Source organism: Poecilia mexicana, unplaced genomic scaffold, assembly GCF_051168715.1.
Source record: "Poecilia mexicana isolate PSO_F unplaced genomic scaffold, ASM5116871v1 scaffold_7, whole genome shotgun sequence".
NCBI classification, from domain to species: domain Eukaryota; kingdom Metazoa; phylum Chordata; class Actinopteri; order Cyprinodontiformes; family Poeciliidae; genus Poecilia; species Poecilia mexicana.
Genome location: NW_028263376.1, coordinates 6,444,693 through 6,469,639, shown reverse-complemented (window position 1 = coordinate 6,469,639; position 24,947 = coordinate 6,444,693). Strand labels below are relative to the sequence as shown.

At 41.4% G+C, this 24,947-nt stretch overlaps 1 protein-coding gene across 1 annotated transcript in view; it reads left to right on the top strand.

The window, feature by feature from the left end:
• myt1b (myelin transcription factor 1b) overlaps positions 1–24,947 on the top strand; it is a 138,563-nt gene that overhangs the window by 94,997 nt on the left and 18,619 nt on the right. Inside the window, exons 5-14 of the mRNA XM_088006934.1 lie at positions 1,646–1,700; positions 4,611–4,641; positions 7,286–7,348; positions 11,121–11,488; positions 13,851–14,879; positions 20,410–20,538; positions 20,864–20,954; positions 21,179–21,295; positions 23,691–23,905; positions 24,625–24,812. Of these exons, the coding sequence (XP_087863060.1) occupies positions 1,646–1,700; positions 4,611–4,641; positions 7,286–7,348; positions 11,121–11,488; positions 13,851–14,879; positions 20,410–20,538; positions 20,864–20,954; positions 21,179–21,295; positions 23,691–23,905; positions 24,625–24,812 (2,286 nt within the window). The remainder of the gene's footprint in view (positions 1–1,645; positions 1,701–4,610; positions 4,642–7,285; positions 7,349–11,120; positions 11,489–13,850; positions 14,880–20,409; positions 20,539–20,863; positions 20,955–21,178; positions 21,296–23,690; positions 23,906–24,624; positions 24,813–24,947) is intronic.

Sequence of the window (24,947 nt, the reverse complement as noted above, 5' to 3'; positions counted from 1 at the left end):
CCTGCTAAACGGTTTAATTTGGCGCCTTAACATCTTAGCATTAATTTAAGTTAAGTACAATGTTGGAATAACGCTTTGGCTTTAGCGGAAGTAATGTTTACGATTATTGCTTTAGGCATGGACAGCTGCTCTTCATATGTAAAAAAAATATCTATGACTGTCAAAAAATATGATAAAAATAGATGTGATTCTGTATGGGAGAATAAAAAAGAAAGAATCCATTGTTATCCCTTTAAAGTTGGCAATCTTTCCACATTTAGACGCTAAAGTGAATTTTGGGTTGAATGCAGGAACAAATATGACAATATGACAAATATGAAGATATGTCTTCCCTCTCAGAAGGACTGAAGCGCTCAGTAGTGGCTGGACAGAAAGCGACGTAGCCTGATTGAAAATGTTGAGGCCTGAGAGGAGCGGGCTGAGGCGGGGAACAGGAAGGAGGGGTTCGGGGGCTGCACCTGTACCTTCAGCCAACTGCTAATGAATGTACCCTCGATGGGAGTCAGGGGCGAAGAAAAGCCTTTAACAAGAACAACAGCTTGTTTCATCCTCCTCGCATCCCTCATCCTCTCCTTCTTTTCATAAGTAGTCTATTAGCAGGAAAGGGGTTCTGCCAAATAGGGTGAAGACGAGAAAAAAAACGACTCAGAAACTAAGACCCTATGTTTGAATCCCACTGTGACTGTGCCAACTTGACTAAAGAGGAGCTACAAAGCAGTTAAGTGGATGGGCAAGCCGGGGTGTCTGTAGGGGGGATGAAAGGCTTGTAGACGGGGAGCTTGCAGAAGGAAGTGTGGGACAGAAAGAAGGGACAGCAGAAATATATAAAAAAACAGAGTCCAGTAATCAAAGCTAATGGCTCCATTGTGTCTAGAGAGCATCTGATAGCTTTATAGAGGAACCCTAAGCGTGGAGAGGTAGCAACGAGGAGGTGTGGTCCATGGTCAGTGTGTGCACGTGTGTGTAAGTGTGTGTGTGTGCACGAGAGTTAACACCTGCTCCTTTGTGGCTTTAAAAGCCGAGGCACAAACACACACACACACACATTGACGCACGCATCTCCTCTTCTTAAAAGGGTTATTACAGCGGCCCGTGTGTTTTCGCTTTATTATTATATTCAGCGTAGTTATGATTGTCGGCCCCTCCGCTTACAGGGGCCGTGGCCCCCTGCGCCGGCGCCGCCTGTTGCCTCCGCGCAGACCACAATCATGAGTAGCACTCAGAAGCAGGAAATTACAGGGAGAGCGACGGGGGGGCGGGTGGGTGCTCCTAGTTTGTTTTCCATGTAACCCTCATTTGTGATGAAGCGAACATGATGTTAGCATGTTTTAAGTGTGTTTTTGTTTTTTTTGTTGTTGTTTTTTCCGTGGCAATGGAGCGGTGTGTGTGAACACAAGTGTCTAGATGCGACGGCCTCTTTTGCGTCAGCGCCACACTTCATCTGTGTTTGAACGGGAACATTTTGAACGGATCTTTTTATAGCAGCTGTTTTGAAGCACACAAAGACAATGAACTCTGGAGGCTTTTTTCAACAACTAACCACTGACTGTCTCTTTTTATCTCTCTCTTTTTTCTGTTTCCTCCTGTTTCTTCCCTTGTTTGCCTTTCTCTTTTCTCCCCTTCTTGCCTCTTCCTTTCATCCCAGATGAGTGTGGAGGGTGACGACAAGCGAACTCGCACTCGGTCAAAGGGAATCAGAGGTGAGCATCGGTAGCGTCTCTCCACCTTGTCAAGCTTTTTGCAGCTGTTAAATACACATTCAGTCACCCTGATTCACATGCAAACATCCTCCGCTCGTCTGCCGGAGCTGACTGATTACATGGTTTTGTTTGCGTACATTGCATATGTTCCACGTAGAAGAGTTTATGTAAAATTTAGCTCAGGGAGTAACTATTTCTGCCCATGTGTACTTTTGGATAATTCTGACATGTTTGATGGATCATAATCCAGATGTTTGACAGTCTGCTGCTGTTGAAGAGTAGTTATTGTTTCTACTATGGAAACACTGGCTAAGTATTGAACAAGACAAGATTATGTAGGTATTTCCAGACTCCCACTGTCTAACTGCTCATTCCAATCCACCAAGTCGAGTCTGAAAAAGTCTGGAATTTGAAGCAACATTTGTAGAAACCCGATTTCTTTCATTCCCCCCAACTTTTTACATCAGGTTGTGTAGCACTAGCTAAACTTGGACTCAATCTTCAGAATCAAGCTTATCTAAGTAATTATTTCTATCACAGTCAACATCATGCTTGTTGGAAAGAAGAGTAACTATTTTTTCAAGTCCTCCAGTACTTGAATGCTATATGCATTTATTTATGTCTTAGAATACAAAATAATAATTCCCTAAATGAAACTTTGTAGTTGGAAGTAAATGAGTCCTCCATGCTTCATTTATAAAATATCAATAACTGTAGCTACTAGCTAGCTTAATCTGCTGCTGATCAGTTAGCTCCCAGTTGGATAATAATTTTGGATCAGGGCATAATGCATCTAGTTTGCAAAAGGAGAATATTTTGACGCATAGCGGCTAGGTCAGACAAACACCTCAGATATGAAGCAAGCAAACAAAGACATCATTTTCTCCTGTCCTCGTTTACTGGACTACAGCAGATGACCACAGTCATAACATGACCATAACTATGTATCAGAACCAGTCCATCAATCCATTGTCTATACGTGTTTGTTCATGCTAACCTCAACTTCCGATTAGAGATAGACAAAGGATGAACAAAGTCCTTGCTGAGTTTATTTTCTTGATTTAAACATTACTATAGGTTAAGCCTGAATCATTTAGTCCCTCAGGATCTTTTTTTTTTTCATTTTGTTGTGTTGCTATTTCACATGTTTGTAGTTTTGCTCATTTTAGACCAGACTTTTTCAGGTACTAAAGAGATTAGTAAGCTCCACACCCAAACTTTCAGCCAAAATCATTTATTTTTGAAAATAAGTAAAATGGAATGAGATGTTATTTTAAGTCTTACTGAATAAAAAAAGAACCGTAAGGGTCTTTGAAGGTTACTGAAATGAGAATAAACACACAATTTATTTTATATTTCAAAAGTATATATATGAAATCCAATTGACTTCAGTTGAACAGTGTCTAGATTTAATAGAACGACTTTGTTTGCTCTTTACACAAAGTGCTTTGAAATGTTTTTTTTGCTAACTAATGCTAAATAAAACAAAATTCATGTAAAGATGATATAATCGAAGTTTTTTTTTTTTTTAACCATCTCTGTCGCCTGATGTGTGTAAAGATTTCCTAAAAGAATTGAGGCCTTGTATTTCGGATCTAAATCCTTTTCTTTGCAAAAAAAGAACGATCCAAAACGTTAATGTAGGAAAACATCTGCCACAGAAACAGAAAGCTGTCTTCAAGTCAGTTCAGCTGCGACTCTGACGTGTAGAAGGAATCCTGTGCACATTTTCATGTTTTAGTAGGAATTTTCACAAGAGATTGGTAATTTATGTATGGCGTATCCTTGAATGAGTGTCTAATATGCACATATTTATAAAACTTTCTTTTTGAGTGTGTTTGTCCATAAGTGTGTGTAGGTGCGCGTGTGTGTGTGTGCGTGTGTGTGTGTGTGTGTGTGTGTGTGTGTTTGATGTTTTGAAGAGAGACACCAGAGCGGCAGTTCACGAAGCATTCAGAGTGCAAGAAGGCGTCCAGTCATTCCAACCGCATGATGAAAGACTGAGAAACTGAAATGATGCACACACACATACACGCACACGCGCACACACACATACACACGCACACACACAGACAAAAAAAGAAGAAGCTTGTGTGTGTGTTAGTGTTTATTTTTTTTGCGTTTGGAGTAGCCAGCTACCCAGGCTGCTTCTGACATGTGATTAATGCGTGTGATATCAGAGCCCAAACTGAATTCTCCAGGATGCTATTGTTTTCTTATTTTGCTCCAAATGAAAATAGGATATTTCTCCCAACTCGTTCTATCGCTCAACTCGCCCAATCGATGCCCCACAGCCGGCCCGGAGCGGGCTGCTGTGCGCCAGCACAGCTTGATTTATGTTTTTGAGGCAATTACTATAAGTTGCCCCTGAAAGAAGTCCTGTTTTCTACTGATGAAGGCACTTTTTTTTTGCTTTTTAATTTCATTTTCTCAATTATGATAACTAAAGTGTAACAATTAATCTTGTTTTCTTGCTGAAGTCTGCACATAACCCGCCTCCTTTTCTGAGCAGCAGTGGGCTGATTTAGGCTTTCCGTGTGTGTGTGTGTGTGTGTGTGTGTGCGTGTGTAGGTGTGTGTGCGTGCGTGCGTGTGTGTGTTTGTCTTTCCACCTGCCAGATTTTACACTGCATTGTTTGTTTCGTGCTCAATCTTGCATGTGTGCTGATGTGTGTATGTTTATATATAAATATATATGTATGTGTGTAAGTAAACTCAGAAGGTGTAGGGTTTTTTCCCCATCTGATCACACATTCAGCAGCGTGTAAGCCTCTATGAGAAAATCCTCATGGGGTTCGTATGCATTTGTGATTTATTGATCTGGGTTTCTTTTAGCAGCGCTGCGTTCTGAGCAGTCATTCACCTTTGTTCTCCCTCTTCTCTCCTCTCCTTCCTTTTTTTTTTCTTTCAGTTCCCATTGAGCTCGTAGGACAAGAGCTAAGGTAAGGAAACACCTTCATCTTTGTACAGAATCCTTTCATAAAGTTCTTTTATGTGCGCCGCCGTGCAGCAGCCCCCCTCAGCACTCGTACACCAGCGGTGCTCCTTCAGACAATGCTGTATAATATTAGTTTTTATTCGTTATTATCAGCACTTTTCAGCTCATGGTCAGCGGCTCCAACATGCTGCTATTGATTCCTGGCAGCCTTTTGCTGTTTCCTGCTACGAGCGTGTACAGTAGACGCGATGAAAGAGCCATGTGATCTCTTTTACTTTCCGATGGAAGCGTGAGCCGTGAGGACGGCGAGGCCTGATTATGTAGTTTCATCTGTCGGCCTCCGCCTTCCTGTAGTTTCCCACACAGCCGACATCTTTGGGGACCAGGAAGCTGCTTCTCCTCCCCCCCTGTCCTGCAGATTAATGGTCTGTGGGCCACGTCCGGTCCGTTTGATGTCATCATCCGGCCTGTGGAAAAATTGGAAATCAAACATGAATGAAATGTTAATCTGTGCATGAATCTGAATATGTTGCTTTTATTTTCGAGAAATAATAATAATAATAAAAAAACAGCTTTCATTTTCCCATTTGGGATTCAAGTCCTCCAGCAGTGAGCCGCCCGCTACCCAGTCCCTCCAGGAAGTTGCGATGTTGCAACTATTAATGCAAATCCAGTCATCATTCGCAAATTTGGCACGTATTTGTGATTTTCAACAGTCGTAGCAAAATTTCACCTTCTGCATTGCATTCATTTCTGACCAATCACTGCAACCTGGCTGAATTTTAACAAACTCCTTTTGTCCCTTGATAATTAAACTCCCTGTTTCACAACGTCTCTTGAAAGCTGAGCTTATAAGATGACAGCATAAAAGCTAAAGAATAACATTCCCCGTTTTTTCACATTTCTTTTTTTCAAAAACCTTTTTGAGAAGTTCTGTAGAATTTGCTTCTTCTTTGAAAACAGTTCATGACTTAACTTGAATGACCAATTCTTCTTTTGCACTTGATTTGATTTATGTTGAGGATATTTCAAGAAGGTGCTTGTAAATGTCACTTTCACTTTAAATCTTTAAATCATGTCTTTTTGGGAAAGGTTATGTGCAACACTTCCAAATATTTTTTTAAGTCTGTGTTATGGCATACATAAACTTTCTAAAAAATGTGCAACTTTTGAAAAAGGTTGCTGCAAAACTAGTCATTTTAAGCCGCAACAATCCCAAACAAAATATAGCAATACCCAGGAGGGACTGACTGAGGTAAGCAGGTTCTGTATTAACGGAGAAACTCCAATTCAATTATCAAACCAAACATAGAGTGGAATATGAAATCTTACTAATTTTTTTTTACATTTATTTTTTGGAAAAGTCATTTATAGGCCTTCAAAATGAGCAATCTCTGTATCCCATTTCAGAATACAAAGCCTTTGTAATTTCCAATTTTTTTTTCATAGTCCTTTCAGAAAATGTCTTTTTTGTCATTACGGCAGTAGGAGATATTCTTTCTATTGACTGCAGGAGCACATTTCTGTGTGTGGGATGAAAAAGAATCAAGTTTAGGAATTTTTTTAAGTACTGCTCACCAAAACAATGCGAAAACTCATCAAGCACAAAAACATCCAATTTGCATAAATGGGATGAGGGGAAAAAAGTCGTCTTCTTTTTTTTACGAGAAAAAAAATAATTGAAAAATTGCTATTCGTATTATTATTGTAGTATGACAAGGTGTCCACATGGAGCTCAAAATGAAGAGATCGTTCAGGATTTTGTTACAAAATGTAAAATCTCAGTTGTCTGCAATTTCTAAGGTTTTCCACATGAAGACAAAAGTATTTTTACAGTTTATTGTAAAACTGGGAAAGTTTTGATTGTCAGTCCTGGTTTGTCATGAGGCCCTCTGGGGGAAAAAAAAAAGATTTTCCTCCCCTGTTCTAAATGATTCTCCTCATCCCCGCCTTCATTTTGTCATACTTCACCTCGGAGCATTGATCTGCACTCAGCGCGTTGAAAAAAAAAAAAAAATAAAGCTTCGCTTTTTTTAGGGATTAAGAGAGAGGGAGAGAAAAAAGAAAACAGTAGGGAAGGCCAGCGAGTGTCTCATTTAAAATGCTAATGCGGCAATTTTTAATAAGTAAAATTAATAATAGGGATAATTGGAGTAATAAAGGGCAATTGCTGGGGGAAGTTAATGAGAATTAAAATGAGCCATCCTGAGGGGTCATGGCAACCTGAATCAAAAAGCAGAGAGAAAAGAAAGGAGTGAGCACTGAAGATGATGGTGATGATGATGATGACTGGTGAAGAGAGGCGAACAGGGGAAATTACAGCAGGTCTCGGCTGATCTTTATCGCTCGTAGTAACAGGATATAGGCCAGGGTTGATGTACGACACATAATATTCTGCTTCCCCCGGCTGGATGCCACCTGCATTCATGCATCATGTGTGTCGGCTGGACGGGCCGGGCTGCATATCTTCCTTTGTACATGTGCATTTGTGTGACACGTTTGCCCCGTTTGCATCTCTTTGCTTTGTTTTCTTTATCTTAATTTTCTTTTTACTGCCTGTGTTTATCACTGCTGCTGCTGCTACTGCACAAGGACTAAAATGCTCTTGTGTCTTAAACATATCTCTAACCTCCATCCATTCCATCCAGCTGCCCCACCCCTGGATGCAATGGCTCCGGCCATATCAGTGGGAGATACTCACGACACAGAAGGTAGGGCAGATTAAACCCACCCTCTGTCTGTCCCCCCTCCTCTGTCTGCCATCCTCCGCCTGCTGTTTGCTTTTAGAGTCAATCAGAGGAAACAGGTTTGAGATGCAAAAAGCGCTTCCACAAATATGAATTTGAACCCTGCAAGATTCAGCGGTACGATTTAGATTAGATATTATAACGATAGGGTTCCGTATGATAATAAGATTTTTTTGTTAAAGTTTGAAAACGGCAGGAATTTTCAAAAGAAAGTTCACTTGAGAAATCATTTTGAAACCATCTAATCATCTAAATCTAGCTGTAAAGTGAATCGTGTTGAGGAAGCGTGGCAGTCAACCTTTTTGCTAAGGCTACATTCAGACGAGACCAACAGGCTAAGAATTTTGATTCTTTCTTCTGTTTTAAATAAGGGCTGCAGCCTGGTGAAAACCAGTCCTGTGGTCTGGACCCTCGGTTGTTGCCCATGACGTGTGTAGATACCAGTTTGACGCTAAGAAGCTTACCGGAAATTAAACATTCGTCCTTCGCTGCGAGGCAGCTGCTAATGCTAATTCATTATTTGGAAGCGCAGCCAACACGGACTGAACAGCTTTGTTCACTAACTACAGCCAGACTGCAATACTAAAACAGCCTGGAAAACCAATGTCATTGTTCACAACGTGTCCTTCTGTTCACTGATTTGCCCGTTTAAAATTTTACTAGAGAAATCCACTTCAATGGGAGAATCCCAGACAGAACACTGAAGGGAGATTAGAACTGAGCAGGAAGACTATCGCCAGGAATATCGTTAATCCAGGTGTTTGTTGATGACCTGTGTTTAAAGGGAAGCTATGATTACAGTAATTTCAAATTTAAAAACTAATGATATCGCTGACACTCCTAAAAACAAACACATTTAAACGGGATTAATTTGTCAAAAAGTGACCATGAAAAATTAACAAAAAACAACGAATGACTCACTTTCTGCTGATAATTTGAAAAGATTACACATTTGAATTAAAATGTTTGATCTCATACAAGAAATTCAAATCATCATCATGATTTATTTCCAAGTCCATATTTTTTGTACCCATCACTAAATATCCAATATCATATTTCATACTTTAGGGGCCACATATACTGTGTCAAAAGGATTCCATCCTTTCTGAAATATAGACATTCATAAAACCCCAAATCTAAGAAACTAGTCTTATTAGACTCTGATATTTTGTGTGGGTCTTTCTAAACTTAATTGTGAAAGTGAGGCATCAGCTTTTAATTTGACTGTCAGGCCTCTACCACAGCCTTCAATATCTCAGTGTCCTGGTCCTTTCTTTTCCTTCGGTTTTGAACCTATGTGTTACCTTGGGAATTCATTATTAAATAATTAATTAATCAATTTTCACTGTAGAAGTACAATATTATTAACTTAATAAATTAATTATTAAAAAAATGAATGATACACCAGGCAATCAAGACCAGACTGAAGACTGAGTTGCTGCTCACAGCTAAGAAACACTTGAGTCCCAACGTGGATTACAGATGAAAAACGAATGATCCATAACATTTTAATTAAACAGCTTCAAACCTGATGGGCAGCTGGTGGGCTGTGCACTCAGGTCCCACGTTTAGATGAACACACACACACACACACACACACACACACACACACACACACACACACACACACACACAAAGTATCAGTGAAAAGCTGGGACTCTTGCAGTTTGATCTGATGTGACAAACTTGACGATACAGTGATCACAGCAGGACTAATAGAGGCCAACATCAGGCAAAGAAGTAACTGACCTATGAATCTCTACATGTCAACATTATTCTGACACAAGATGGCCTCTCTCAATTAAATAAACACTAACAGCCTTACTGAAACCTTTTGGCTTCATCACCCGTATGGTGTTCCATACTTTACCAAACATTTGGATATGTTCGAATTGTTTGTAGGTAATGCAAGGACTTTAAGACAAAACAACCTCCTTAGATTTTGAGATTTTGATTGAAATTTCTCTGAGAAATGATTTCTCTGTCATATGAACAAGCTAAAACTATGTTAAATGTAGTGTAAGAATAATATTAAATGAATAATAATGTTAAATGAATGCTCTCAAGGTCATTGGCAGAACTATTTTTGATGTGTTGAAGCAGAGGGAGCGCTCCATGTACTCCATGTTCTTAGATGTTTATTTGTAACTACAACCATGTATCATTCGCCTCCTCCTCCACGTGGAGGCACCACGTCATGATGGTCTTCCACGTGAAATCCCATTAAAGTATGCGGTTGTTTTTGTAATATGATGAAGTATTTCTAAATAAATACAATTTTAAGGCTAAGAAAACGCTTTCACTTTAGAGACAATAAGCTTCAGATTTGAACTGACGAGACATTTGGCCGTAGTTTAATTGTGCGATTGTATAACTTGACAAACTAAAATGGAGGCAGTATGGTGTCTGTTTTAAAAGAATCCAAAATGAAGCACTTATGGTTTAATACAACTCTGATTACTTAGATATGTAGAGTTGCATTTCCAGCTTTAATGTTGCAATATGAACGTATTATAAGGAATATGCTTTTTACATATTTGCTGAAACTGTCACCATGTCATGACAGTTTGCTATGAGACAGATAATCTGTGAAGAAAATTGATCTCCTCCATCTTCTCCTTGAGCTACTGCTGGGGAGAGCTAGAGCAATTGGTTGTTTTTGGTCTGGATGCACCGCTCCAGACCAAAAACAACCAATCAGAGCCAAGAGGAGGGTCATAGCACTGTCTATAAATCTTGTATAGTTGCTGCTAAATAATGCCAGAGAAACAACTTATCTTTACAGGGAAACTGTTTATCTGCCATCATCTGTGGCCATGCTATGTAGCCTGAGCATTCACAACAGGCTATGCTAGCTGCAGAGAGCAGGGAGAGGGGTCGGGAGGGGAAGTGAGCAGCGCCATAAGGACGGTAATTGACAGCACCAAGACCCACCTCCTGAGGTTATCTGTCTCATAAACTGTCATGACATGGTGACAGTTTCAAGAAATATACAAAAAAAAACCACAACAAATTTATAGAAATGACACTGCAGCGCTAATGTGAAAGCATCGCTTAAGATCAGAGGAATCTGAACTACAACATGAATAACAGCCAATCAAAAGATGCTGTTTGCATCTGTTTTTCCTGCTCTGAATCTTGAAGCCAACAGCAGCGAGATGTGATTTTGTCCAGCTTCTTCACTTCAGCCTCATTTCTCCTCCTTCCATTCCACACATGTGCTGTCACCCGCAGAGACCCTGTGATGCCTAAAGGGGGTGGGAGGGTGGAGGTTCACTGGTTTGTGACTCCTCTTTATTGAAGGGAAGATATTAGCTATCTGTTTACATGTGTATTCGTTCAGCAGGCAATTTCAGATGCACTTTGTTTATAGATCGTCCCTCGGTCTCCCTCGGCATCTTCCAGGTGCGAATAAGAGGGAGTTTATTGGATTTCACCCTCTGCTGCCTCGCCCGCCAGCCCGCCTCTCCATACAAGTTGTTCATTAAACGTTCCACTCAATTGGCTGAGATTGGTTTTGATGTCTAAGGGAGCGAGCGGGGCGCCACCCGCAGGCCACATGTCATACTGCAAGATCAGCTCCATGCTTCTTCATCTCTAAACTTTTTCCTTTGTTTTTTGTTTTTTTGTTTTTCTTTCCTTCTGCTTCCTGATACTGCATGAGCTTTCACAAAGGTCAAAAGTGAACTTGATTCTGGTCCTAAAACGGTTCCGATTGTATCTCCTCCCCTACAAGCCTTCTGGCTTGCCCCATCGCCAGGAAGCGCCGTCTGGAGGAAGCTGAGCAGGAGCAGGAACAGGAAGCGGAGAAGCCCGCCTCCAAGAGGAAGTCCCACCCCCTGAAGCTTGCCTTGGATGAGGGTTTCAGCGCCGAGAGCGACGGCAGCAGCGAGGCAGAAGAGGAGGCCGAGAAGGATGGAGGGAAGCTGGAAAAGGAGGTCACTGGGTCAGGAGAGGAGGAAGAGAAGGATGGAGGTGCGGAGGAAGAAGAGATAGCGGCTGAGCCCCTGGAGAAGGATGCTGAGGGACTGATGAAGGAAGAGGAAGAGGAGAAGGAGACGCTGCAGCAGCAGGAGGAGGAGAAAACATCAGCAGGTGATGAAGGTAAGGCTTAACAACCTGAAGGTTTTTCACCTTTTTTAATGTTAACTTTAGACAAAACTTCTAACTTCATAAGTTTCCTCCATCAGCTTCCTCTCCTTAAATATTAAGACATTATTCAGCCATTTTTGTTTTGAAACAGCATTTTCCACACAGACAGCATGGAGCCTGTGAATGAAGCATCCTGTAACCTTGCAGCAGTTTATGAGTTTATACAGCAGTTGGTTTCTCACACAGAACGTAAGCTGAGGAATTTTTGGAAAGCAACAACCTGTGCAAAATTTTTCCGTTTTATGAGGTTGCTATGACAATCTGGGTAAGCAATCAGGCTGTTTTCTATGGGTTTAAATTTCACTGACAATTTAAAAGAAGAAAACATTCAGATGGACGTTAAAGCTAAATATCGTTCCCAGTTTAATACTGTTCAAACATTTACTCCTAATGATAATTATTTAACAGGATTTATGGAAAAACAGAAAGTATGAGCTATATTTATTATTTAAGATCATCTCACATGGGAGAAATTTGTCTGAGAAGAGGAGACAAAGCAACAAGGATAAACAATACTTCAAAGTCAATAACAATAAAAACATAAAACTTGCACAAATGAATAACAACAGGGTGATAAATACTAGATGATATTTTCTGTAACAACGAGATTTAATCTGCTTGGGTTTTGTTAATGAAACAAATAAGTAGAGCCGGCCCAACAATAAACGGGGCGTTTATTAAGGCGTTTATCTGACGGGTTTCTGGTAGCAGCGACTCAATCAGAACATTCGTAGACCATCATGACACTGGGCCGAGTTACTGTCTGTGTTTAGACCTAATTTTCTGCATCTGATTTTATTTTTAAGGCCTATAACAATTATAAACTGATTAGTGCAAACATTTTTATCCAGCAGTTAAACACAAGAAACACTACACATGAATCTGCTGCAGGTTCCTTGCCAAAGGCAGGAATCTCCAACCTGTGGAACGTAAAGTGCAGCAGCATTCAAGCTGTGTGTCAGTGTGGTTACAGGCTTAAACAACACCAGTTATTTGATGCATTTGTTGAACAGGAAAAACATCAGATTTGTTCTGTCTGAGCTCCCAGTCCTCATCAGAACTGATCAAGTTAATTGATTTACAGGTTTTCAATCACTGGTCCATCACTATTTAAGAGTAAAGCGTTTTTCATAAAGCTAATGACCTTTCTTGAATTTTTTTCACAATTTGAAAATCTTCACCTTTCAGAGTGTAATCCTGACTGAATAAAAACAAACTTAGCTTCTTGATTTGTTCCTCTACAAACACTCCAGATACTTCAGGTCTCATCTGGAGGCTTAACTCCATTGGCTGGCAGAGAGATTCAGGTCTGTGTAAATTCTTATCAGGATAGTCACACCCACTGTGTCCATAGTACCATGTTGCCTTTTGAGCATTTAAAATATTTTCTTCTTCTTTTGGTTTGGTTACAAAAATCCTAAAAGATAACAGAAAAAGTCTTCTGAAAATAAAACAATGCCTGAATGCCCTTGACAGATTACAAAAAATGCAGAGTTAGAGGTGACATGGATTTTGTAGATTTGATTAAAAAATTGTTTCTTTTTCCAGTTGTCAAAGATCAAAACTTGACTCTGACTTTGTGGCTGATTTATCGGTGCACCCATAAAAAGCAGACAGTGAAAAAATTGCACTATTCAAATGAGACCAAATTAAGTATTTTGACCCACATGCAAAATGCTATTCATGGTTGAAAAGTAACACTGCACATCATCCTAAACACGCCATGAAACCTGTTGGTGACGGCATCATTCTCTTGATATGCGTTTGTTTTTCAAGGACAAGTGAAGCTGAGCTGAGTAGATGGAAAAATGGTTTAGGGTAAGTTCAGGGCAAAATGCGAAAAGATTCAAGGGTGTGAATACTTTTGCAGGGCACTGTAGGTCGATGCTTGGTGACTCAACAATCTGAACAGAAAAATATGTGAAAAAGAAACCAAAAATCCCCATAAAAACCTGTAGAAATCCCTCCGTGTCAATCGTTAAAACCACTTTAAAAAGTTAGTAGAAAGTTCAGAGGGTTTTAAGCAACTATATAAAACTATGCGGAGTGAGTTAGTGCTGTGTTTCTTCATCTTCAAGAGCGTGAGGACACAAAGTGAAGACGAAATGTGCTGCAATACCTCTTGATTAGAACTGGATCAATTCTCTTTCTCTATCTACAAGCTGCAGATTTGTCGCAGCGGGTCGTTTTCACTGCGCTGTCACTTCACAGGCAGCGAGATGATGCAAGCGATGACAGAGATGCTGCTGACAACAGCTTGAGCTCACTGCATGACTCAGACTGCTGGAACCTCTTCTTCTCTGCCTTTCCACAGAGCAAGAGTGTGTGATTGTGGAGCCGGAGCACCGAGCCACGTCGCCCGACGCCGAGGTGCGCCAGCCTCCCTCCCAGAGCGCCGAAGAGGTGGCCGACTCCCTGCTCCACCTGGGCCGGGTCTCCAACGGCCACGCTGTTGGCGTGGTTGTGCAGCAGATTGAAGATGTCAGAGCGGCAGCTGAACGGGGTGAAGAAGCAAAGCATCAGCAGGAGGGGGCCACGCATGAGGAGGAGGAGGCACAAAGATCTCCGGAGGAGTCATCTGTTCTGCAGAATGAGGCGAGGAAGGTGGAGGAAGAACAAGGCGAGCGTGTTAACATGAGCAACCATGTGAGCCATGGCAAACAGATCAAAGGCGAAGAGGAGGAGGAGATGGTGGTGTCGGTGCAACAGACGCAAGAGACCCCTACAGAAGACGAGGAGGACGATGAGAAGGATGAAGAGGAGCAAAGGAGGCCTTTCCTCTCCATATCTGATGTGCCAACCGCCGTCCGAACTATCACCAGCACAGCAGCAGCTCAGGGAACTCACATCAAGACAGAAAACCACATCCTTCAGGAGGACTACAGCAGCGACAGGTACGACTCGCTTCACAACTTCAAAAGCAGCCCTCCTTTAAGCTTCGGCTCCCACGGGGCCAGCCCGCTCGATGACTACTACTCCATCCCAAGGTTGGAGAACTACAAACTCCACAAGGCCTCTTCCTCGGCCTCCCCGGATGTCATTGAAGTGCGATCCGACAAGTCGGATGACAAAGACTTTGATGACCTCGACGGAGACGATGAGCGAGACGATGAAGACAGCCTGTCTCAGCGTTCCACGGTGACCGATGAGTCGGAGATGTTCGACATGACCAGAGGGAACCTGGGTCTCCTGGAGCAGGCCATCGCTCTCAAGGCCGAGCAGGTGAAGCCCGCCGGGCCTAGAGAGCTGCTCCGTGCTCCAGACCTCCACCACCAGAGATACTTCACCATTGAGGACAGACCCAAGCACCTAGACATCATCCGGAAGACCTACTTCAGCAAAGGTCAGAAAGTCCCTAAAATATTTTACCTGCACAACAGAAATGTAGTTTTACCATGTTTTGCTTTGACATGTTGACAATCAGGATTCCAGTCAACTAGTGATGTTTTGATACCAAACTTTGTGACAGCTCTCCCTTCAGGAGAGTCATTGTTCTCATCTGAACATTGATAGAATTTTTTTGAATGTGCTACCACACACCTTCAAATGGACTGCACCACTGGTGTCAGAGTTTGGGCCTCATTGAGGCGAGAGGTGAGAGTTGGACTCCTCCAGGATTGTCCTTTGCCACTGATTCTGCTCACAACTTTTAGAGACAGAATTTCTAGGCTCAGCCAGGGTGTTGAGGGGATCCACGTTGGAGGCCTCAGGACCACACTGAGATGGAGATGGATGACAATTAGCATCTCCAAATTCAAGACTGCAATCCTGAACCAGACATAGAGTAGAGCTTGTCTGGGATGGGGAAGAGGTCCTGCCCCAAGTGGAGGAGTTCAAGTGTCTCAGGGTCTTGTTCACAAATGAGGAAAAAAATTGCGAACAATAGGCAGATTGATGCAGCATCTGCTATGATGGGAGCACTGCAGAAGTTTGTTGTGGTGAAGAAAGAGCTCAGTTGGCTGATCTATGTTCATTACCTTCATCTATGGTCACAAACTCTGGGTAGTGACCAAAAGACCAAAAGTGATTAAAAATGTTTACTCTGTAGGGTGTCTTGTTGGAGATAGAGTGAGAAGCTTGTTCATCTCGGTCGGACTCAGAGTAGAGCCGCTGCTTCTCCGCATCGAGAGGAGCCAGTTCAAACGGCTCCTCAACTCCTAATATGTTGGGATTCCCCCAGAGGAGGTGCCCCAAATGAGGATGAGGGAAGTCTGAGTCTTAGATTGCTGATCTGGTGACACCCGATTGAGTGGAAGATAACGGATGGATAGTTATATATACTATTCACATTGTAATATTTATGGCGAAAGCAAACAGTTGCGGGAAAACTGAAGTAAATCAGCGCGAATGTTCACGTCCAAACAATGGAAGCAGCGCGTCCAGATAAACAGCAAACCAAATAAACAGCGGTGAGTCACAGAGCTCTGCGCGGATCCTCCCATCTCCGTTGTAACGTGGATGAAGAGGCTCCAGCTGAGCAGACAGCACCGGAGTGTGGAGAGGAAGTGCTCGAAGAGAGGCCGAGGAAACGGCACGTCAAGAGAGGAGAAGGAGGAGTGTGGGTTGCTCCGCTGCTAGCGTGCGTGGAGTGTTTGTTTACGTGTGCTCGGGCCTCGTATTTCACTGCTGGCACGCTGCCCACTTGTCATGCTCACGGTGAAGCAGCAGTGTGATTACATGCCTGGTAGTGCTGCCCTCTCCTTGGCCCCAGCTCCCTCCTGTGGTGGCGTTCATGTTCTCCTCGTCGCTAATTAGGAGATGCATGTCTCGTTAACATTCAATTTGAAGGCCAACAGAGCATCGCTCCGTCCTCTTGCTCCACTTTCCTCTCCAGTGGCACAGATATTTCCTGGCCTACCTCCAAAATCATTTGGGAGGACCGCGCTTAGTTTTTTTAATTTATTTTACTTACATATTTGTTAATTAAACAAACAAGAGAAAACATGAAACAAGGGGTCAAACTGCCACAATTTCAATTAAACCATTACTGCTCTGAAAAGCTTTATAATTCTTTTTTTTTTCACCTGATTCTGACAGAAATAAATATGTAAATAATAATGCGAAACTAATTGGCTACCTTTCAGTCAAAAAGTACCGCTTGGATACATTTGAAAATCTTTAAAAATATATATTTGTGAAACACACAGTATTTCATAAACTTTAAAAGGAAAACAAAAAGGGGAAACAGTTAAAGATAAATAACATACAAGTAAAAAAATACATGAAACTATTTATAATAATGCTTAGGTTTAACTAAAGTAGAACGAAACAATTCAAGTTCAATTTCCATCCATCTATCCATCCAAACTCAAAATCCCCTCTTTGCTGCTAAATTGTTCAATAAATAAGACAGGTGAGTTCAGCAACAAAGATATTTGTTGCTAAACCTAATTCCTAACTTAATTCAATCTAGTTCTTACTTTTGAGGCAAAGACGAATGATGTATGTTTATTATGTATCAAACTCTCATTTTGTGATTGCAGTTTAGATCTCATCCCTTCATTTTCATTTCCCATGTAAAGAAATGAAAAATTGGAAAAACATGAGCAAAATTGGTAAGTCATTAAAAAAGAGAGAATGCACAAACCAATCTTGATTTCTTCGAATTATTCATTTTTTACCTCATTTTGTATTGAATATCGTAGCTACAATATCATGTACATCTATAAAAAGCCCTTTTTTCAACTGAAAGCTAAAATGAAAACATATTCACATATTTGTAAAAGGGAAAAAAGTTCAACGCAGGTTAATAAGTTTGATCAAACCTTGCAACAAGATAACGCAGCAACGTCTGCATAAACAGAAATAGTTAAGCATGGATTATAATATCACTCCAAAGTGTCTCACACACAACTGCTGATGCAAAAAGGACTTGCATATAACTCAGTATTTAAGCTGACACACATGACTGGTCACAGCCTTAAACAAAAGTAGCTCAGTGTGTAACGTCTGTGTAATGAACTCACTGAGATGAAATGGTGGCTTTCTAAACCAAAGCTAGCACGTTCAGCCCCTCATCCTGTCAATATTTAATTACACGTGCCAGTCTCCGCTACATGCTGACATTTACCTTTCAAATGAACTTAGCCCAATAATAACCTAGATACATGTGAACATTTTATAGATTGTAGTTTTAACCAAAACATGCTCAGCGGGAAGTAGATGGTTGAAAAGCTAAATGGCATGTTTTTAGTTCCTGTGAAAGATCATACAAATGCAGTTTGACTGGATCATTTTAAGTTTGTGGAGAGTTGATGTGACATTGATTTACAAAACGGCCAAAACAGATGAACCAGTGAAAACCTGAGTGGGATTTCAACTGGAAATATGTTTATCTCTACGGCTCGTTTTAAAGGCTTATATTTAGGAAAGTCAAGGTTTTTGAAGGTACTTTAGAACATTTTAAACTTAGTTAAAACTGCAGTATGTAACAATTATTGCTTTCTGTATTTATGCATATAAAAATGGCTGACTGTATTTTATGCAGTCTTATAGAAATATTGGAAAGTTTGGTAGAACTTCTGTACACCTAAAGAACACAAGTTCTTAAATAAGTCCTTACCTCTAAAACAGGGGTGTCAAACTCAATTTCACCGAGGGCCACTTCAGCATATTGGCCACCCTCAAAGGGCCACATTGACGGTACAAATCAGGAGTGCCCAGCTGCAGTCCTTCAGACTGCAACTTTTAGATGCATCCCTGCTAAAACACACCCCAGGCAAAAGGTTGACTTCCCTCATTAGCAGCAACTCAGTTCTGTAGAGCCTTATAATGAGTAAATGATCCAGGTGTGTTAGAGAAGGAACGCATCTAAAGTTGCAGATGGTAGCTCTGGAAAACTAGACTTGGGCAACCCTAGCATAAAATGTATGAAAATACAATGTTAAAAATAAATTGAACCCCTCATATTGTTAAACAACTCTTTGGAGCTTCTGGTTAGGAAGCGCATTACAAACCTTTGTTTGAAATGGCGCGTTAAATTCAAGTCTCCATTACAGACCAGAGAAAACTAAAGAGAATGCAACTTTGTGTTAATCCATCTGAGGAGCCGGCAGTTTATCTTGAGGAAATAAATGACGATGCAAAAGTTAATTAGATTGTAACATGCGCAGTCCGCTGCTCAACCACTGCGGAGGCAGTTACGTTACGCCACTGCGAAGAATTAAAAACCGCTGGGAGTAACTCATCCAGCGGATTTAACAAATGGAGCCTTCTGGGTTCACGTTACCTGGAGGAGCTGCAGACGTAACATCTGTCCGTTTCGGAGAAGCGAAAAAAAAAAAAAAAATCCTTAAAGCGCACACCGGACCCCGCAGGGTAAAACACTCAGAGTTCAGTTGATCTGTTTGGATCAGACAGATCCAACTGACTGATGAATTAGCGCAGATTTTTCTGCAGATTTGAACTAGGAGGAAGTGCGTTCAGACCCCAGCGGGTGAAGTGATGCTAATTTAAGTGAAGTCGCTTAATTTAATTTATTAAAAGTTATTGGGGCCTCAATCAGTGGTTTTTGTCACTACGGAGAAAAATGTAGATGCATTTATCTGCTTAATTTGTGATGGGATCAGGATTCACGGTGAATATTCACTAAACCGCATAAAATGCGGCTAAATAGCGATGTTAATATGATTATAATTTCACGGATAAAAATAGTACAGGGCCAATTTTTTTTATTTTTTTTTTATGTTGTCGGTCAAGATAACGGATAACAAAAAAAGTCTAGCGCGACCTGCCGCCCTGACACCAACTCACACACATCTTCATTCACAGTCTTACTTGTAGATCGATTTTTCTTTTCTTGGACGTTTTGATGTTAGCTTGTCGAAGTCTCAGTTTTATTCGCTGGTAAAATCAATAAGCAGCTTAAGGTGACTCTGCTGCTCTCTAGTGGCGAGAAGCCGTAATGTTGGCTGGTAACAATCGGAATGCATTATGGGAGATGTAGTTTGTCGTCAATTCGTGCTCAAAACCTATTTTAAGTCAATCATGGACCTATAAAACGCTGGGGGGCCACATAAAATGACATGGCGGGCCACATGTGGCCCGCGGGCCTTGAGTTTGACACATGTGCTCTAAAATGTTTACAAATTCCTTAATATGCATTAATGCACATAGTGGAAACCATCTTGGTGCTACCATGGAAGCTAATATCTACAGTCTTCCTTAAATCTGGACTAGGGTTGAAGCTAATCAGCGCCAAAAAAAATGAATGGCTGTCAAGTAGGATATTGGTCTTCAGAATATTTTACAGATGTTCTACAGAAACATCCAAGAATAATTTGAAGTTGTGTTTCACAGAAAAATCCACAAATTTTGAAGTGGGAGCGGGCGGGAGACTTTTGCACCTCACTGCCTGCGACACGACACCATTTAAAGAAAAAGAAAGTAAAAGCAAACCATCATGCTAGACAGGATGGCTCCACAAAGTGAAGCTAGATAGAAGTTGTGATGAATTTTTGCATCCTACACCAGAACTAAGTGAAAGCAAGCCTCTTTAATTATTGATAGTTTATAAAGGATGCCTTGTTTTACCAAACAAGACAGCTGAAAATGTCACATCCCTATAGCAACAGGGCATCTTTCAGAATGAGTCTTCAATAATCTATGCAGACTTGCAGAATTGCATTCAGGTTAATCCAGAAAACACCTTGTGCGTTTACACAGATGCTTAAGACGTGAAGGGATACAGATGGTGTTGCTGTGGTGCAGTTGTCTGAAATATGTCTAGATTTCACGCTCAGCCAAGCAGACGGTCTGATGGCATTAACCACTCGGTCCTGTCCTCCTTTCTCATCCCACTCTCCCACCTCATTCTTGCCCTTCTCATTTCTCTTTCTTTCTTTCTTTCTTTCTTTCTGTCTGTCTGTTTCCAGAGAGGCCGGAGAAGAGAGAGAACAAGTGTCCCACGCCGGGGTGTGACGGGACGGGCCATGTGACCGGTCTCTACCCCCACCACCGTAGCCTGTCAGGCTGTCCGCACAAGGACAGGATCCCCCCAGAGAGTGAGTTTGGTTTGGTCTTCGCTCTGAATACAAACACGTTTCTGAGGAGAGGAAATTTCACAATGGCAGAATCATTATGGCAGCTTTTCATGTGGTTTCAAAAGACTGTCTGGCTGCTACATTTTTGATTTTGATTTCACTGTTTTATTATTATTTCTAGTTCACCCTTGCAGCATTAAAAAATCTTGGATAGTGTAAAATAGCAGATCTGTGGAAAGAACCAATCTGGTCTGAAAGACCTGTCTGATGGTAGTTTGAGGGCATGAAGGTGTTTAGATTGTGTTTTTTTTTTTTTTCCTTCTGAATCTGTGATTCTTCTGCTCAGTTCTGGCCATGCATGAAAATGTGCTGAAGTGTCCGACTCCTGGCTGCACTGGTCAGGGCCACGTAAACAGCAACCGCAACACACACCGCAGGTATCCTATCCCGTCTGAGCCGTTGCTAATCTGTGTCGTTTATGAGCGTTTCTGCTGGATGGGCTTTTTGCACAGCATACGCATTTCCCTTTGAGGATTTGCAAGCGCATGCATGCAGGACAGCAAATGTGTCGGCCTGCATCAGTGTGATGTCGATTTGCGTTGTCAGCGGCTCGGCGTTGTTTTTAAAATTCATCGGCTTTTCTGCTCCTTCGTCCTCCCAGTCTCTCTGGATGCCCGATCGCTGCTGCGGAGAAGCTTTCTAAGACCCACGATAAGCAACACCTGGCTCAGCCGGGCAGCGAGCTCCTCAAAGGAAGCCCCAACGACAGGGTGCTGAGGTGGGTGCAGCCTTTAAGGTCCAAACTGGCAGGTTAAGCATCGACAGTGCAATTTATGGATCTTGAAATATTCAATGATTTCTATTGGAAAAAGTGAGTTGTATCTTCCTGTACCAAGTGTTCATACCGAAATGCGGGGATGCAATCACATGGAGAATGAAGGTGATCTTCTTTTACTCAATCAGAGTGAGCACATGTTTTTACACACTACGAGGGATCAGTCATTTTACTTCACATCAGTTCTACATAACTATTTATATTTGCAATAAGATAAAGCCAAATCAAAACAATTAAAACAAACACTGCTTTTGTTTTTTACAGCTCATGCTATTTTGTAACACGACGCACCTCAATTTTGATATTCAAATATTTCTCCAGCAGATGGCTACAGACCTTTGCATCATCTCTCCATTTGGAGGGGTTGTTTTCTTTTGGCTGCCTCTGTTTTTGTCTGGACTATTTAATGCATTAATAATTGAAAAGTAACCTACATTTTGTCTTTTCCTTTCTCTTGCACTAAATACATATCAAACCACGAGCCCAAAACTGAGCTACTTACTAAACTGTGATCTAGGTGTCTCATTAAACTCCTGTTAAAATGCAACCCCTCTTTTTATGTCTTGATCAGTTTGCCACCCTGTATATCTACTCCAGTTTCATATGAACAGATGTATTAACAGGTGTAGATTAACTGCAAATTTATTTAAGTGAATTTTACTTTTCATCAAAAGACTGAAAACCTTTCGGAAAGTGTTTTTGCAGTTTTGTTTTTTTTTTTTTTTTACTATTTAGCTACAACATTGTTAACGAGGCTGTTGAGTCATGCTTGGTGCTTTCAGCTTCAGAAAACATCAATATCTTAAATTCAATTCAGTTCAAAAATACTTCAATCACCCAAAAATGAAATTTTATTTCTGTAACTCATATCATCCGAGTATCTTAAAAGAGTCATTGTGGATGGTGATGCTGTGGACAGGAAGGATCTCCAGTAGCAGTCAGTGTTGCAACAAATCTGAAGAGGCCTCTGACTGAAGACTGTTTCTGTAATGACATGCTAACAGCTAGCTTTTCAAGCAGCAGAGATAATATTCCACAGTGACATGTCCTGTCTGACTCAGTCAGTCGCTAGCAAGCACCGCTAATCCATATCGTTTGCTTTTGCAACTCCTCTTTAAATCTCTGTCCAGCTGTATGGTTAGAAAGCCATTAGTATACTACGTAACAAGGATATACATTTACATTTTTTTAACTTTCCTTTGGCAAGTAGCTGTTGGTCTGAAGAGCTAAAGGCAGACTGGTTCTCTCATGAGTTGCTGCTCCTCTGACGACCTTAGTTACAACATGCAGAGATGACCCGTGTGAGCGGCTCAGTTTTGACAAAGTCCCACAGACTGATCTATTCTGTCACTTTAAGACTTTAAGATCTCTATATCTTCAGTCATCTGTCCAAACCAGCTAGGCACCACGATCACAGCAGAAAGAATGATAATTAAAACCAACCAGACACCAGCATTATGCTAAGTCCATGCTCTCCCACACTGGTATTTTAATTAATAATGCAGCTGATATGCTAATTATGAAAGTTATAGGGGCATTGCAGGAGGATGGGAAAAAAAATAATTGCTTTCCTAGAGGAAAACCTCACTAGACGGACAAAGCGTTGGATTAAAACATAATAAGGCTCCCTTTGTTTTCCTTCTGCAGATTGTTATGGAAATGAGCCCGCTTGTCTGTTATGTGTACGCTGGATTCCTGGTGCAGTCCTCTTTCTAATGGCATTCATGTTGATTTGATACAAAGACAAAAGGAAATCCTCTGTGATCGCTGGTAGAAAGTTTTTTTTTTTTTTTTTTCCTGTTATGAGGGTCCTCCTTCACACTGCAGGCCAGGTCATGGAGTTTATTAACAAGCATATGGTTGGAGACCAAAGATTGGGAATTCTGTGGCCATATCACAGTTGCAGAGCAAAATAACAAGAGGAGAAAAAAAGAGGAGCACTCTCTTTTTTCTTTTTTTTTTCCTTCTCCCTCACTCCCTGGTCTATCAATGGATTTACGCCAACAGGTTTGACAAAAGCCCGGGCTCTCCAGGAAAACGAGAGGGCTTAAGGCTCATAAATTCCATGCTGTACAACATGCAAATGTGCCCTCTGCTGATAAGAGAGCTTTTAATCCTGCTGCACTCCTGCTAAGTACACCGGTGCTCCTATCTGCTCGTTCTATTTCATTCTACTTTCATTCACCCATTCTTGTTCTCTTTTACACAATCACTTTGTTTTTCTGTCTTCTTTTCTCATCAATTCTGTTTTTTTATTTATTTTTGTCTTCATTCCGGTGTAAATCATGTTTAATCCGTCTCTCTGATGTCCTGCTCCTTTCTCCCCTTCCCTCTGCAGGCCCATGTGCTTTGTGAAGCAGCTGGAGGTGCCCCAGTATGGCAACTACAGGCCCAACATGGCGCCCTCGACGCCACGCGCCAACCTGGCTAAGGAGCTGGAGAAGTACTCCAAGGTCTCCTTCGATTATGCAAGCTTCGATGCTCAAGTGTTTGGAAAGCGCACGCTTGCTCCAAAGATGACCACCAGCGAAACTTCACCCAAAGCCTTCAAAAGTACGACTGGACTCTTTTCTCGGGTTTGGATTACTGTCCGAGGGGTTGCGCCAATCTCCAACGGTCGTCTGGCATGAGCTATAAACTATACAAGCAATAGCAGTTAATGATCACAGTCTGAAATTATTCTTAGAATCAATTATTTCACACAAATCCTTACACTGTTTTGTGTTTTTTGAAGCTTTATTCAGTCTCTCCCGGATGTTGCAATGTTTTTTGGGATTATCGTGGCCTAAAATGACCGATTTTGCAGCAATCTTTTTCAAAACAGGTTGAAATCAGAATAATGCCATGACATGGTCTTACAAAACGTTGAAATTGCTTCACATAACCTTCCATAAAAAAATAATACTCCATTTTTCTCCTCGCGCTCAGACTCTCTGCTTGCTTACAAAACACGGAACCACCTTGTGGCACAGTCGCCTGGCAACCTCTCTGCCATTAGAATAAAATGAGTACAATCAATACAAGTTTTGAGAAGATATGAAATCATGCTTTCAAAATAAAAATGTAAGCAAAAATATTTAAAAGTTTTTAAGAACAAAAGACATGAAATCCTGTTTTCAGACTAAAAACGTGTGCTCTTGAATTATGGCAGAAGAATTCCTCCATAATTGTCTTGTTCCGAAACTGCTCTCATCACTAAAATGTCCATCTTGGTATTTGTTTGTGATTCAGAATTGTCTTCTTGGTTAACATTCCCATCTCTTCTCCTGCAGCCAAGCCCTCGTTCCCCAAGTCGTCCTCTCCCACCTTGAGCCTCCACGCTTACGGGAAGAGCGCCACCCTCCCCTACGACTACTCCCACGATGCCGAAGCTGCTCACATGGCCGCCACCGCCATCCTCAACCTGTCCACTCGCTGCTGGGAGAAACCCGAGAACCTCAGCATCAAACCGCAAACCAAGGTACGTTCTCTCTGCAACAATCCCAGACCCACATCACTGCCTTCATCTTTGAGAGTCATTAAGCAAAGCAGAAAATGAAAATGATAAAGTGATAAGTGATAAACATGTGCTCTCATCAGCACTCTAAGCTTATTT